Source organism: Saccopteryx leptura, chromosome 11 (genome assembly GCF_036850995.1).
Source record: "Saccopteryx leptura isolate mSacLep1 chromosome 11, mSacLep1_pri_phased_curated, whole genome shotgun sequence".
In the NCBI taxonomy this organism is placed as follows: domain Eukaryota; kingdom Metazoa; phylum Chordata; class Mammalia; order Chiroptera; family Emballonuridae; genus Saccopteryx; species Saccopteryx leptura.
The window spans coordinates 36,467,948-36,481,731 of NC_089513.1; the positions used below are offsets into that span (position 1 = coordinate 36,467,948).

A 13,784-nucleotide genomic window follows, 5' to 3' on the forward strand; every position below is an offset into this window, starting at 1 on the left:
TTTTCTAAATTGAGGTGCTAAAGCGAAGTCATCCTAAAGAAAAAGTTCTAAGACGTGCCAAGAGAAGATGGGCTCCAATTCCTTGTTCAATGTTAGAGAATTCCTTGGGTCCTTTCCCCCTGTTTCTTCAACAGGTACAATTTACTTTCTTTCTACTGTGATGGTCTGTGGTTTCTACTGTTATTTTTTAATTCAGACAATGAGAATTTAAAAGACAGTATTTAGGAGATATATGAATATATGAATGAATATGTACATCTATGTTTCAATAGATGGGTATAAATATATATCTTTATATCTGCACATACTTTTCTGTTTTAATCATGCAAAAGTCATTAATAAAACTTTAAAAGCCATCTAACACTCTCAAACACATGGTTCCTTAATGAATTTTTGTATAAAGAAGGGCATCACAAAGCCTGGGTATACTCTAGAAAACTCACAAACATCGTTCGTAAAAAAGGATGGAAATTGCTAATAAAAGACCAAATGTTGTGAAGGAAGAAGACATATGTACCTTTCTATTACTTATCCCCAAGTCTACTACTTAAATCATACTAGATCCACACTTTCTCCCATTCTCTGTTTTAAAACTTTTAGTGGAAACCTTCGCAAATCTTTTTGCTTTCTTCCACTTGAGTGGGCATTACCATTCAATCTATGATTTGCATTTTCTTTCCCTGAGTTCTTGAAATGGTGAGAGGGAAGCCTCCTTTACAGTTCACTCCAAAGTTAACGCAACTGAGAGAATAGCACATTACAGTTGAGAAATAAATTGTTAGAAAATAATTGTGTTTATCATCCTGATCTGTGGTCAAGACCTTACCAAGAGGTTTAAAACAACTTGGAAAAAGGTTGCTTTTTGAATCGAGTACCAGAATATTACACTTGCCAGGTTATTACACCATTTCTATTCTCATTATACCCCCTTCAAACACACATAAACTCAGCTCCTATAACATAGAAGATGATGACAAATAACAAAAACTAATTAAGGAAAGCATTTTTCCAAGTGCTTGCCATGCAAAGAAAACACTTCAAATGCAGTATCTCAAATAGTATATCATATGGGGAGGGCAAAAGTAGGTTTACAGTTGTGAATATGTAAAACAGGTTATTCTTGTAATGGTATTTATTAATTATTCTATTATTTATATTATAACTATAAACCTTTTTTTGTCTACTGCTGTATAAAATAAAAATTCAGAATTTTTTTAAAAAATGACCTTTTTTATGCTCAGAATTTTCTAAGACATTTTCTAAGACAGGAAAAGTCTTAGATGTTTGGTCCATGTAAGAATTATTTTGCTTTTAAAGTATTCCTTAGTTATTCTGGAAAACTAAGAAGCCACTACATTATTCTCCTCATGCTTTGCTCTCAAAATTTCTCAATTGTCAGTCATCCTTATTCTTTAGTTGCATTTTTTCCATACATCATAATAAAGAGGATGGTTAGTTATTTCAGTAAAAATGGCAATGTGATTGTATAAATACATAGATGAAATAAAAATTTATCTCATGTATAAAATATCTGTCTTCTAGGTTGAATCGGACACAGCACAAAACTATACTATATACTATTCTATAAGAGGGCCTGGAGTTGACCAAGAACCCCAGAATTTATTTTATATAGAGAGAGATACTGGAAAACTGTTTTGTACTGATCGTGTGGATCGTGAGCAGTATGACTCTTTTGAGGTAAAGTTTAAAGTTTACATGTTATATTAGTAATTATTACTCGTGGCTTTTTTGTTTTCCATTCTCAATTTATTTACCCCTTTCTGTTTTTCTGAGCTTGTCATTTTTGCATCCGATGGCACAACTTTGGCTTAAGGCCAAAAGAATTTCATCAATTCCATTAGAAAGTTCTTGGTATTATAGTTTTACTACTTTATTTTCAAAAGAAAAGTACAACTTCAAAGATCGTTATTTAGTTAACAGAGAAGATCTGTGAACCTCTTCATGGTAGGGCGAGGGATGGAAAGTGCATGAAGTTTAGAATTAAGACTCAATACACTTGCAGTGGGAGATAATTAACTTGTGGTGAGCAAATAAGGTCTATGAACAATGCTTAAGTGGGATTATTTAGTCTTTTCATCATCTGGGTGACTTCCCATGGTGGAATGAGAGGTATAATGTAAGAATTTAACCTAAGGCATTGATTTCCCAGCAAGACATGGTCATTTAACTTAATTCAATTTTAATTATTGTACATCTATCTTGATTAACTAAGTATTCACCAGCAGACCAAATTTACTGAAAAGACATGTAAACTTTGAATTAAATACTTAGGAATAGAGTTGCTACAACATGGCCCTATAAGTCTCTGTGTTGTTCTATTCTTTTACGATAGTTGTTCTGAGAAAGACTGGAATTGAAATTCATATTATAAAATCAAAAGAAGTAAATTATATTCCACATACAGCTTACAGCCATTCAGTTGTTCTATTTCTGACTCCCTGTTTTTTAAATATAAAAGTCTGTATGATGATATAGTTATCTAAATATGATCATCAATATGCTTAAAATTATAATTAGTAAAAAAGAAGGCATTATTTAACTGCATGTGGGAAATTTGAAATTCTAAGATTCCAAAGTTAAAAATATCCAGGAAATTGTATTTAAAAGTCATGTACCTGAAACTCTTAAACAAAACAAAACATAATAATCCTTAAGACTGTTTTGGGAAAATAATAATAAAAATCATTATATTCTTGAACAACAATACAGCAATGGTGAGGAAAACTTTATTATATTAGACAGATTCAAACATTAAATGCTATATACTACACTGTGAAATTAACCACTTTTTGTGGCATGAAGGTTATGTCCATATCCAGATGTAATAATAAAGTGTAAGCCTCATCTCTCACTGCAATGCGGAAGAGTCTACCACTTAAAAAGCCAACATTAGGCCCTGGCCGGTTGGCTCAGTGGTAGAGCATCGGCCTGGCATGCAGGAGGAGTCTTGGGTTCGATTCTGGCCAGGGCACACAGGAGAAGCGCCCATCTGCTTCTCCACCCCTCCCCCTCTCCTTCCTCTCTGTCTCTCTCTTCCCCTCCCGCAGCCAAGGCTCCATTGTCGCAAAAGTTGGCCGGGGCACTGAGGATGGCTCTGTGGCCTCTGCCTCAGGTGCTAGAATGGCTCTGGTTGCAACAGAGCAACGCCTCAGATGGGCAGAGCATCACCCCCTGGTGGGCATGCCGGGTGGATCCTGGTCGGGTGCATGCGGGAGTCTGACTGCCTCCCCGTTTCCAACTTCAGAAAAAAAAAAAAAAAAAAAAAAAAAAAAAAAAAAAGCCAACATTAGTTTGAAGCATATTTTCATGATTGTTTTTGCTCTTATTATTTTACTCTCTTCGCAGCTGGTCGCTTTTGCAACAACTCCAGATGGGTATAATCCAGAATCACCACTTCCCCTGATAATCAAAATTGAGGATGAAAATGATAATTACCCAATATTTACAGAAGAAATATTCATTTTTACAATTGCTGAACATAGCAGAGTTGGTGAGTACCCAGTTTAACAATTTTTGGCAACTGGGGGTTTCAATTTAAAAATTCAGTGTTCCTATGAACTTCAGGAGGCAGCATATCCTGCTGGTAAGGAAAAAGGGCTCACTGGGTCGCCTGCTGGGGTGAAATCTCATTCTGCCTTTCATTAGCTAGTTGTGTACTGTGACCCCGGGCAATTTGATTACTATGTAAATTGTTTTCTATTTATTGATATTAGAGAGAGAGGAAAGGGGAAGGAGATAGACAGAAACATCAATCTGTGCCTGGGATCCAACCCACAATCTTTGCATCTTAGGTTGATGCTCTAACCAACTGAGCTATCCCACCAGGGCAGCCCCGTGGAACTTAAAAAATTCTGATGAGTCGTAGTTTCCTTATCTGTAACGTGAGGTATCAATATTCAAGTTTGTCACAAAGATTAAATATAATGCACGTGGGATGCCAAGCGCAGTGCCTGAAAAATAAGAACAACTTAATAAATGTTACCTTGCCTTTCTGGTAGAGATAAAATAAACATTTTCAAGAGAACACACTCCAAAAAGAGAAAACCTTTGAGCAGCTGAAGTCTTAGCCTTAAAGAGATCTGCTGATGTCCTATAGTGACTAAATGATTGACAGTTTTCTGGGAATAATCATAAAGGCCACTGAGAATAAAACAAATGCTTTCTCATCTTGTGTGATGAACCATTTTAGCTGGAAGACGCAATGCAATTTTTGAGCCTTCCTCTAGAAAGATCTAACTAAACCAAGAATTTTCAGAGCAAACTGACTCATATGACCAAATTTAAGTACAAGCTTACAAATAGAAAAAGTTCTATGATAATTAGAACTCTAGAACTACAAAGACCATGAAAGGATATTATTAATATTTATAAAATTATGTATTAAATATAATAAATATTAATATGGTCACCAAATACCAGAAGGTTAGACTGCTGAGATATTTAAGAGGAAGGGATACTTTATATAGAAATCCACAATGTATTATTATATTATATTGTTATAAAAACTGTTATTACTTTGATATATAAGTAAGTGTTCCAAAACATATTCAAAGTAGATGGGAAGGAATGATATAGAGGGAAGGTTGAAAATGTAAAAGTTTTGGAAGTTAAAGAGGATTTTTTAATATGCAGGTTCCAACGTGGGACAGGTTTGTGCAACTGATAAAGATGAACCTGGCACACTTCACACGCTCCTGAAGTACACCATCCTGGAGCAGTGGCCAGCGTCGCCCACCCTGTTCTATATGCATCCATCCACAGGTGTGATTACCACAACATCATCTCAGCTAGACAGAGAGGTAACTTCAGTATTCACAAAAACTTGGTTTGCCACGGTTTTATGTAGTAGTATCTGTGTATTTCTGTATATTACCAGTGAATATGTTTTTCAGAAGGATGTGGTGAATCTCATTTTAGAAAAATAATCATTTTAAGTGTGTTAAGGGTGGTCATGAACTTTGCAGTGTGCTAATTGTGATCCTCTAATTTGTTCTCTCCTGAATTGTGTTTTATAAGATCGAAGTTCCTAAGATAAACTTCTATAGTATTAAAAACAAATATCAAATGTGAAAAGAAAAACTTTCGGAAATGTGTAGAAAATTTTTATCTACAGATAACAGCTGGTTTTTCTGTCTGTATCAGGTTTTCCTCAGTAGGTTCATTTGCAGTCTTCTTCTTGCATAGATTAAAAGAAAGTTTATATTCCTCTAATATTTGGCTTATTATTTTCAATTGACTGATAGAAAGCTTTATGTGGATGTTTCACAGGTACCTAAAAAGCATTATATCTAAAATCAAACTCTTCTTTCTTTCTAAACAAACTCTTTTTCTTACATTAATACATTCTTTTCTTTCTTTCTTTTTGTGACAGAGACAGAGAGAGGGAGAGATAGGGACAAACAGACAGGAAGGGAGAGAGATAAGAAGCATCAATTCTTTGTTGCAGCTCCTTAGTCTCCTTAGTTGTTCATTAATTGCTTTCTCATATGTGCCTTCATGAGGGGAGGCTAACGCAGAGTGAGTGACCCTTCTCAAGCTAGCGACCTTGGGCTTCAAGCTAGCGACCTTTGGGCTCAAGCCTGCGACCATGGGGTCATGTCTATGATCCCATGCTCAAGCCAGCGAGCCTATGCTCAAGCTGGTGAGACCCCGCTCAAGCCGGCAATCTTGGGGTTTCAAACCTGGGTTCTCTGCATCCCAGTCTGACACTATCCACTGTGCCACCACCTGGTCAGCCAACACATTCTTTTCTTAGTAATAATTTCTTATTATGACTCAAATTCATGTTCTCTAAATTGTGAAGGATATCTCCTCTTACCCTCTAGGTAAAATAAATCACTTTCTTTATTGAATCTACAAAGAAATTCCTAAGTGAAATTGGCACCTATTTATCTTAATATAAATTCATTTATTTTTACTGTATGTGCCGGTGAAGAATATGAGATCATTTGCTGGATAAATGAATGAATTAGTGTTCTGGGACTACACATAAGTATTGCACATTCTTTGTGGAATTTATGTGCTCAGGAAAAGCAGATTATAAGTCAGTTCCTTTTTTATAATCAAGTCTTGAATAGATCCTTCTGAAAGAATCAGTTGAAGACTAATGGAGGAGCTTTGGAGTGCATTTACCCCAGAGCACTCTGGGGCCACTTTGAGACTCCAGGATCCCAGTTTTCATTGTTACTGTCAACCTTTTAACTTAACCTGACCTGTGGTGGCGCAGTGGATAAAGCGTTGACCTGGAACACTGAGGTCACCGGCTCAAAATCCTGCACTTGTCTGGTCAAGGCACATATGGGAGTTGATGCTTCTTGCTCCTCCCTCCTTTCTCTCTCTCACTCTCTCTCCTCTCTAAAAAATGAATAAGTAAATAAATAAAAAAATTAAACGTCAGAAATTTACCTCCATTGGAAGATATCACAAGTTAATAGGCCCTTAAAACATCATTGCTTTGTTTTATCAACTAATTGGTTATTTCTGATAAATCTTAGTTCACTACAAACAGATTATGTATTTCCTCTTGAAATTATACTAGAATAAGGTTTTTAGAACTTTTAAATGTGATATGGCTATTACTTTTCAAGTCAACATGTGTGATTGGTTATGAGAGAAAAGCAAATCAGAAAGATTTTGTGTATAAGAAGCATAAAGATTGAAAGACATTTTAGGTTTTAGGAAATGTATGAAGCTAAGAAAGTTGAAGAAGTGATGGAATTAAAGAAAGAAGGTGGCTATGTAAGAGAATGGTGAACATTCTAAATAGAAGTTGAGGGTAGTTTTTCACATATTCTTTCGTCTTATGAAAGGAGAGGAAGCATGTAAGAAATGTATTGTCGTCGTTGTTTTATAGAAAAGGAGACCCAGGCGAGGAGAACTTTCCAATTGCCCAAGATTACATTTGTTATTCTGGGATTTGGGAATAGAACCTAGTCTGGAGGTGTTATTCCCAGTGTTTATAATCATTCTCTGTCTCAACTATTTATGATGACTACAACCATAATGAAGAGAAACACATGTTCTTAACTAGTGATAAGCCTTCTGCCATCCCTGATAAATGGAAAGTCCTAGAAGCCAGATTCAGTTTTTTAGAGACAAAAAGTGACACAGCCAAGATATATTTTCATTCTAATTTAATGATCTTTTTATCAGTGTAAAGTAAATGTTTAAAATCTACATTTTTTTACAGAATGGTATTCATGTTATTGTTTTCTTGTAAGTCTGGTATAAAAGTCACTGCTGTGAATTTTTGAACATAAGAATGTGCTTTGGACAGGAGGTAATGATTTTGATTAATTACTAGGCAATATTAAATGTAGTAGGGCTGGCTACATCTTTCTGTTGAGGAAAGCTAAAACCAATCGATTCCATAATTTATAAGTAGCACTTTAAACTTGAGAAACTACTCTATTTTCATAAATTAATTAATTGAAAATTATTAGTTTGAGGAAATTATCCTTCTGCCAGCACATGAAAGCTATGAAATTTAATAGTGTACCTCTTAAATTTTTAATGCAAGGAAAATTGTAGTGTGTAAAATAAGATTTCACTTATAATCTTGCTTTTGCTCAGTGATTAAATTCTTACACTTTTTTTTCAGTTAATTGATAAATACGAGTTGAAAATAAAAGTACAAGACATGAATGGTCAGTACTTTGGTTTGCAGACGACTGCGTCTTGCATCATTCAGATTGAAGATGTGAATGACCACCTGCCAACCTTTACTCGTACTTCTGTAAGTACATGATATTAATAAAAGGAAAATGCACAACCTAGTGCTAATTGCAAAATATGCACATATCTCCATCTATGTCGCATGATTTCAAATGAAGTATCCCCTGGATAGCAGTTTGGAGTTAGGGTTTAAATCGTGTTAACATAGTACTTTGTGAATTAGAAGAAGCAGGCTTACTTTACATGGTGTTCTATATTTGTGAGAGTTACTAATTAAATTCCTTTTGTTTTTATTTTGTTTTAGTATGTGACAACAGTGGAAGAAAATGTAGTTGATGTGGAAATCTTACGTGTTAGCGTGGAGGATAAGGATTTAATTAATACTGCTAATTGGAGAGCTAATTATACTATTTTAAAGGGCAACGAAAAAGGAAATTTTAAAATTGTAACAGATCCCAAAACAAATGAAGGAGTTCTGTGTGTAGTTAAGGTAAGAATAAATTAGTAAATGTTTTTAGATTATATTATTATTGATTAGTATACTAAACTTAATAAAAAGAGAGGAATTTTTATAAATGTAGGAATAAAATGTATAACTGTAAATGCTATGTTCTTCATATAAAACTGGATGAATATGTTCATTTTGGGAACCATTTTTTTTAAATTGAGGTATAATTGACCTAACATTATATTAGTTTCAGGTATACAACATCACTTGATACTTGTACATGTTACAAAATGATCACCACAATAAAGTTTAGTCACCATTCATAAATACAAAATTTTTTTTTCTTGTAATGAGAACTTTCAAGATCCACTCTCCTGGCTACTTTCAAATATGCACTATAGTATTATTAATTATAATCACCATGCCATATATTACATTCTCATGATGTATTTATTTTATAACTGGAAATTTTTTCATTGTGGCCAATTGATTCAATAGTCCATAAGTAGCAGTTTAAATTTCAGAAACAACTCTATCTTTATGAATTAATTAAAAATTACTAGTGTGAAGAACCTTACATAAAGGCATGCTTTTAAAAGAATATTTAGATATATACGTGTTCAAATAATATGAAAATAGAATGCACTTTGTAACCAATATCTCTTAACAATTCAAAAACTCGTACAGCTGTGATGTCAGTGGGACGTGCCAGGCTTTTCTAGCCCGTTCTTTCTGTAGCTGGGTCAAGGAGCCTCCATTTCCCAAATGATGAGCTGTTGCTCCTGGTCAAACCCATAGAGAGGCTGTTTGTAGTTCCTTAGTTTCCCGGTTCAGAATGAGAAGCCCACCTTTCAAACGTGTAAATACTTCTAAAACATTTTAATATAAAATTGCTGCTAATTCAGGAGCCAGAGTTAGCTTATAAAGTGATCTGAGCTTTTTTGGTGTTAGGCGAGTCACAGGCTTATATATCTGCTTCATCTCTACCTGGAACGTGACTCAATCCTGGTTCTATGGGTTTCCTTTTGTACATATTACAGGGAGCATGGATCAAAAATAATGAATGCATCTTTTTTTACAATGATATAAAGCAACTGCAGCCTTCAGTTTCTCTTTGTTTCAAAACGGCAAAGAAATGTCCTTTAAATTTTATCTCTTTTGTCACCCACCCCTTGCCCTAATCCTTGGTGTTCTAAGAAGGAAATTTATTTCTGTAAAGTTTAAGACCTGACACAATTTTTGTCTTTTATTAACTGGTTTCACTCATTCCCATTACAGCTACATATCAAGCAAAAATAAAAACCTGCCATTAAACTTGATACTGTCAGTTTTTTGGAAAGTCACTAGGATGGGAAAGATAAAAAAGAAAGTGTAATGTTCCTAAGCTTTCTATTTTCTTTTCTTTTTTTTTTTTGTATTTTTCTGAAGTTGGAAATGGGGAGAGACAGTCAGACAGACTCCCGCATGTGCCCCACCGGGATCCACCCGGCATGTGGCATGCCCACCAGGGGGCGATACTCTGCCCATCTGGGGTGTCGCTCTGTTGCAACCAGAGCCATTCTAGCGCCTGAGGCAGAGGCCATGGAGCCATCCTCAGTACCCGGGCCAACTTTGCTCCAATGGAGCCTTGGCTGAGGGAGGGGGAGAGACAGAGAGGAAGGAGAGGGGGAGGGGTGGAGAAGCAGGTGGGCGCTTCTCCTGTGTGCCCTGGCCAGGAATCGAACCCGGGACTTCTGCACGCCAGGCCAACGCTCTACCACTGAGCCAACCAGCCAGGGCTGCTTTCTATTTTCTTATCTCTTCTCTCTTTAAAATGTTTTATAATATTTGACCCACGTTTTTGTTTTTTTACCTCGAACCAGGTACAAATAATTTCATTTATCTGAGGAGGGTAAGATAAACTGTCCAAAAATTAATAGAGTAGTCAATAACTGTTGATTAGGGTATGGACCTCCTAAAGTGTATCTCAAGTGGTAACCCTGAAGCACTTTCATTAAATATTTAATTAAGTTGTTATCAGGACCTGTGATGTTATTTGTGTTACACCTGCAGTTGGGAAACAGGTGTTTTATTTGTTTGTTTGGTTTGGTTTTGCTGGCTTCACCAAATACTGAGTCCTCCCACCACCTCCATCTCGGTGGATGTTTAATATTCTCATGACTATTCCCAACACAGCACTCACATAGTTCTAAGTTTAATTAATTCTTTAGACTAGTTAGCATTGCCAAATATTAAATGTCTTGAACTGATTTTCAACACACTTGCTTTTGTAGCCTCTGAATTATGAAGAAACACAACAGCTGAACCTGCAGATTGGTGTTGTTAATGAAGCTCCGTATTATAGAGAGCGTAGTTCAAGATCAGACATGAGCACGGCTACTGTTACTGTTAATGTAAGAGATCAGGATGAGGGCCCTGAGTGTATCCCTGCACTGCAGACGGTTCGAATTAAAGAAAATGCACCAGTGCAAACAAGGAGCAATGGCTATAAAGCATATGACCCAGAAACAAAAAGTAGCAATGGCATAAGGTATTTATAATTTAATTTAATTAACTCCAAATTTACCATGTTTTTTTTTTTAAACTTATAATTTATTTTGACATCAGTATTGTCATTTGGCTTACAATCCTTTTTGTTACTTTAATTTGTTATTAACAGGTATAAGAAAATAAGTGACCCAAAAGGGTGGATCACTGTTGATGAAAACACAGGATCAATCACAACTTTCAGAAGCTTGGATAGAGAGTCAGAGGCCATCAGAAATGGTATATACAATGTCACAATCCTCGCATCAGACAAAGGTAAGGACTGTTTTTTAAAGCAGATACATACATCTTCAACTGCAAGAACCCTCAGCTGTTAAACCAACAGCATCCATTTTTTTTTTTTTTTTTTTTCTGAAGCTGGAAACGGGGAGAGACAGTCAGACAGACTCCCGCATGCGCCCGACCGGGATCCACCCGGCACGCCCACCAGGGGCGACGCTCTGCCCACCAGGGGGCGATGCTCTGCCCACCAGGGGGCGATGCTCTGCCCCTCCGGGGCGTCGCTCTGCGGAGACCAGAGCCACTCTAGCGCCTGGGGCAGAGGCCAAGGAGCCGTCCCCAGCGACCGGGCCATCTTTGCTCCAATGGAGCCTTGGCTGCGGGAGGGGAAGAGAGAGACAGAGAGGAAGGAGGGGGTGGGGGTGGGGGTGGAGAAGCAAATGGGCGCTTCTCCTATCTTCTCCTATGTGCCCGGGCCGGGAATCTAACCAGGGTCCCCCGCACGCCAGGCCGACACTCTACCGCTGAGCCAACCGGCCAGGGCCACAGCATCCATTTTTAAGTCAGCTGTATACATTCTTAAAATGTGTTTCTCCTCAGCTGACATACAAAATAATTGAGAGGTTTGTTATAATTTATTAATTCATGTCTGCTTATGAATAACACTCTCAGGTGTAGGTATAATTATAAAATAACTTAGTCATAGAATTACAACTTTTAATAATTTATAGAATTAAATAATCATTAAAAATTGAGGAAATGACTTCAGTAAAATTAGCTTCAATTTATCTAGTCAAACTCTTAAAATATTTACCTTGGTAGAAAAATTTATTTTAGAAAGAACATATATATTGCCCCACAGTGTACAGTTCTGTCTTCTTACAGGAAACTAACAGTGTACTTAGGTTTAGAATTCTAAGTAAGGACATTATATAAAAAATAAAATTTAGTCATGATTAATACTATATTATAAAATTAGAAAGATATGACCACAAAGATTATGTGGTTCATTTATTGCATAAAATATAGTTTTACTATAACATACATTTTAACTTTAAGTCTATTTAAAATAAATATGCTAACTATAATAATAAATTACACTGTAGCTTGCAAAATTGGAATTTATAAGTAATTTTGAAAGATGTTTTAGATAGTCTTATTCTCTCAAATCAATGAAAAATGTCTTATATTTGTTGACTGAATGGGTTAAAACTGTTATCATTAATTTAACTTCAACCAATTAAGACTGTTAAGGCCTCAGCTTCTCATGTGCCTTAATTAAGATGGAATTTTTGGTCAAACATAAATGAAAAAAAAATATGAAATTTAAATTCGTTGTTTTTACATTTTGATAGCTCTTGACAAATGGTTTGTTGATAGATAAGATAAAAATTACTGTCTGAGCCCTGGCCAGATAGTGAAGTGGTTAGAGCATTGTCCCAAAGCACAGAGGTTGCTGGTTCAGTCCCGGGTCAGGGCACATACAGGAACTGATTGATGCTCCTGTCTTTCTCTGTCTTCCTTTCTCACTAAAATCAGTAAAAAAAATTAGTCTAAAATTAGACATTTTGAATATAACTTTTTTTCTACATTCTCCTCTGTTGTGAAGGAAATAAAATAATTGAGAGAACAAATATTTTTATGGTGTTTAATTGAAAGGACCTGTTAAGCATCATTGTCACATAAATGTGTAAAAAGCCCTTTCCCATTTTTTTGAAGAAAGGAGAATAATTATTTCTGTGACTTTTTATTTTATGAACTGAGATAACACAAAATATACTTTTGTTTCTTTCTATTGTTTACATTTTTCTAATATCTATACTGGCTAATTTCAGTTTCATTTGAGCCTTCCCTGCTAGTTCCTAAAGAAAGATGCTCCCTCCTTGGGGGCACTGACCTCCGGGCTATGCTCACTTCCCTCCTTCCTACTTCTCCAAGACCTTGTTTCTTCTTTCTGAAACACTCTCTTACAGTTTCTATATCTTTACTTTTCAATATGTCCCTTTTTTCCTTATGCTTTTTACTTTTATGAAGTTCTCTGAAGAAGTTTAATTTCTCTTTTTTTTCCATCTTTTCTCAATCTAAACTCCTGGCAATTTTACCCAGGTATCTTCTTTATACAGGTGAATTTCAGGTTTCTCTATTTCTTGTGTATTTCAAATGGAGAGAAAGTATTTTCAGTTGTTTCAAACATTTAACAGGACAGTGTTATGCACATAAACCGTGAGGCCATGGGGCCTCCACTTGACATGACTTTATATTTGGAATTAGTACTTATTCATACACATAAAATTATACTAATGTTAGAAGGTGAGGAACTGGCCAGTGGCTCAGTGGATAGAGCATTGGCCTGGAGCATGAACATCCCAGGTTTGATTCCCAGTCAGGGCACAGACTGGAGAAGTGACCATCTGCTTCTCCCCCTCCACTTCTCTCCCTATTTCCATCTCACAGCCAGTGGCTTGATTGGTCCAGGTGTCAGTCCCGGGTTGCTGAGGATAGCTGGTTTGGAGTGCATCATCCTCAAGTGCTAAAAATATCTTGGTATATGAGCATCAGCCCAAGACGAGGTAGCTGGGTGGATCCCGGTCATGGTACATGTACGAGTCTGCCTCACTATCTCCCCTCCTCTCACCTATAAATAAATAAATAAATAAATAAATAAATAAATACATACATACATACATACATACATAAATAGATAAATACAATTTAAAAAGAAGGTATTACATGCCTGCACTCGAGTGAATTGGAGAGTGTTCTGTATGTCTCCATCTGATTAAAAACAGCTGTGAAACATTGTGAATTAGATACCTAAAATCTTTGGTTTAAATGTTTTATAACAATACTAATTACAATGTGCAAAAAGACAAGT

The 13,784-nt window shown here is 35.9% G+C and overlaps 1 protein-coding gene across 2 annotated transcripts in view; it reads left to right on the forward strand.

Annotated features, from left to right (window-relative positions):
* The window catches only part of DSC2 (desmocollin 2), a 31,551-nt gene that overhangs the window by 10,729 nt on the left and 7,038 nt on the right, over window positions 1–13,784 (forward strand). For both annotated transcript variants that reach the window (XM_066353569.1, XM_066353568.1), the window contains exons 4-11: window positions 15–134; window positions 1,543–1,698; window positions 3,367–3,511; window positions 4,654–4,820; window positions 7,622–7,756; window positions 8,000–8,185; window positions 10,417–10,673; window positions 10,803–10,945. In XM_066353569.1, the coding sequence (XP_066209666.1) occupies window positions 15–134; window positions 1,543–1,698; window positions 3,367–3,511; window positions 4,654–4,820; window positions 7,622–7,756; window positions 8,000–8,185; window positions 10,417–10,673; window positions 10,803–10,945 (1,309 nt within the window). The remainder of the gene's footprint in view (window positions 1–14; window positions 135–1,542; window positions 1,699–3,366; window positions 3,512–4,653; window positions 4,821–7,621; window positions 7,757–7,999; window positions 8,186–10,416; window positions 10,674–10,802; window positions 10,946–13,784) is intronic.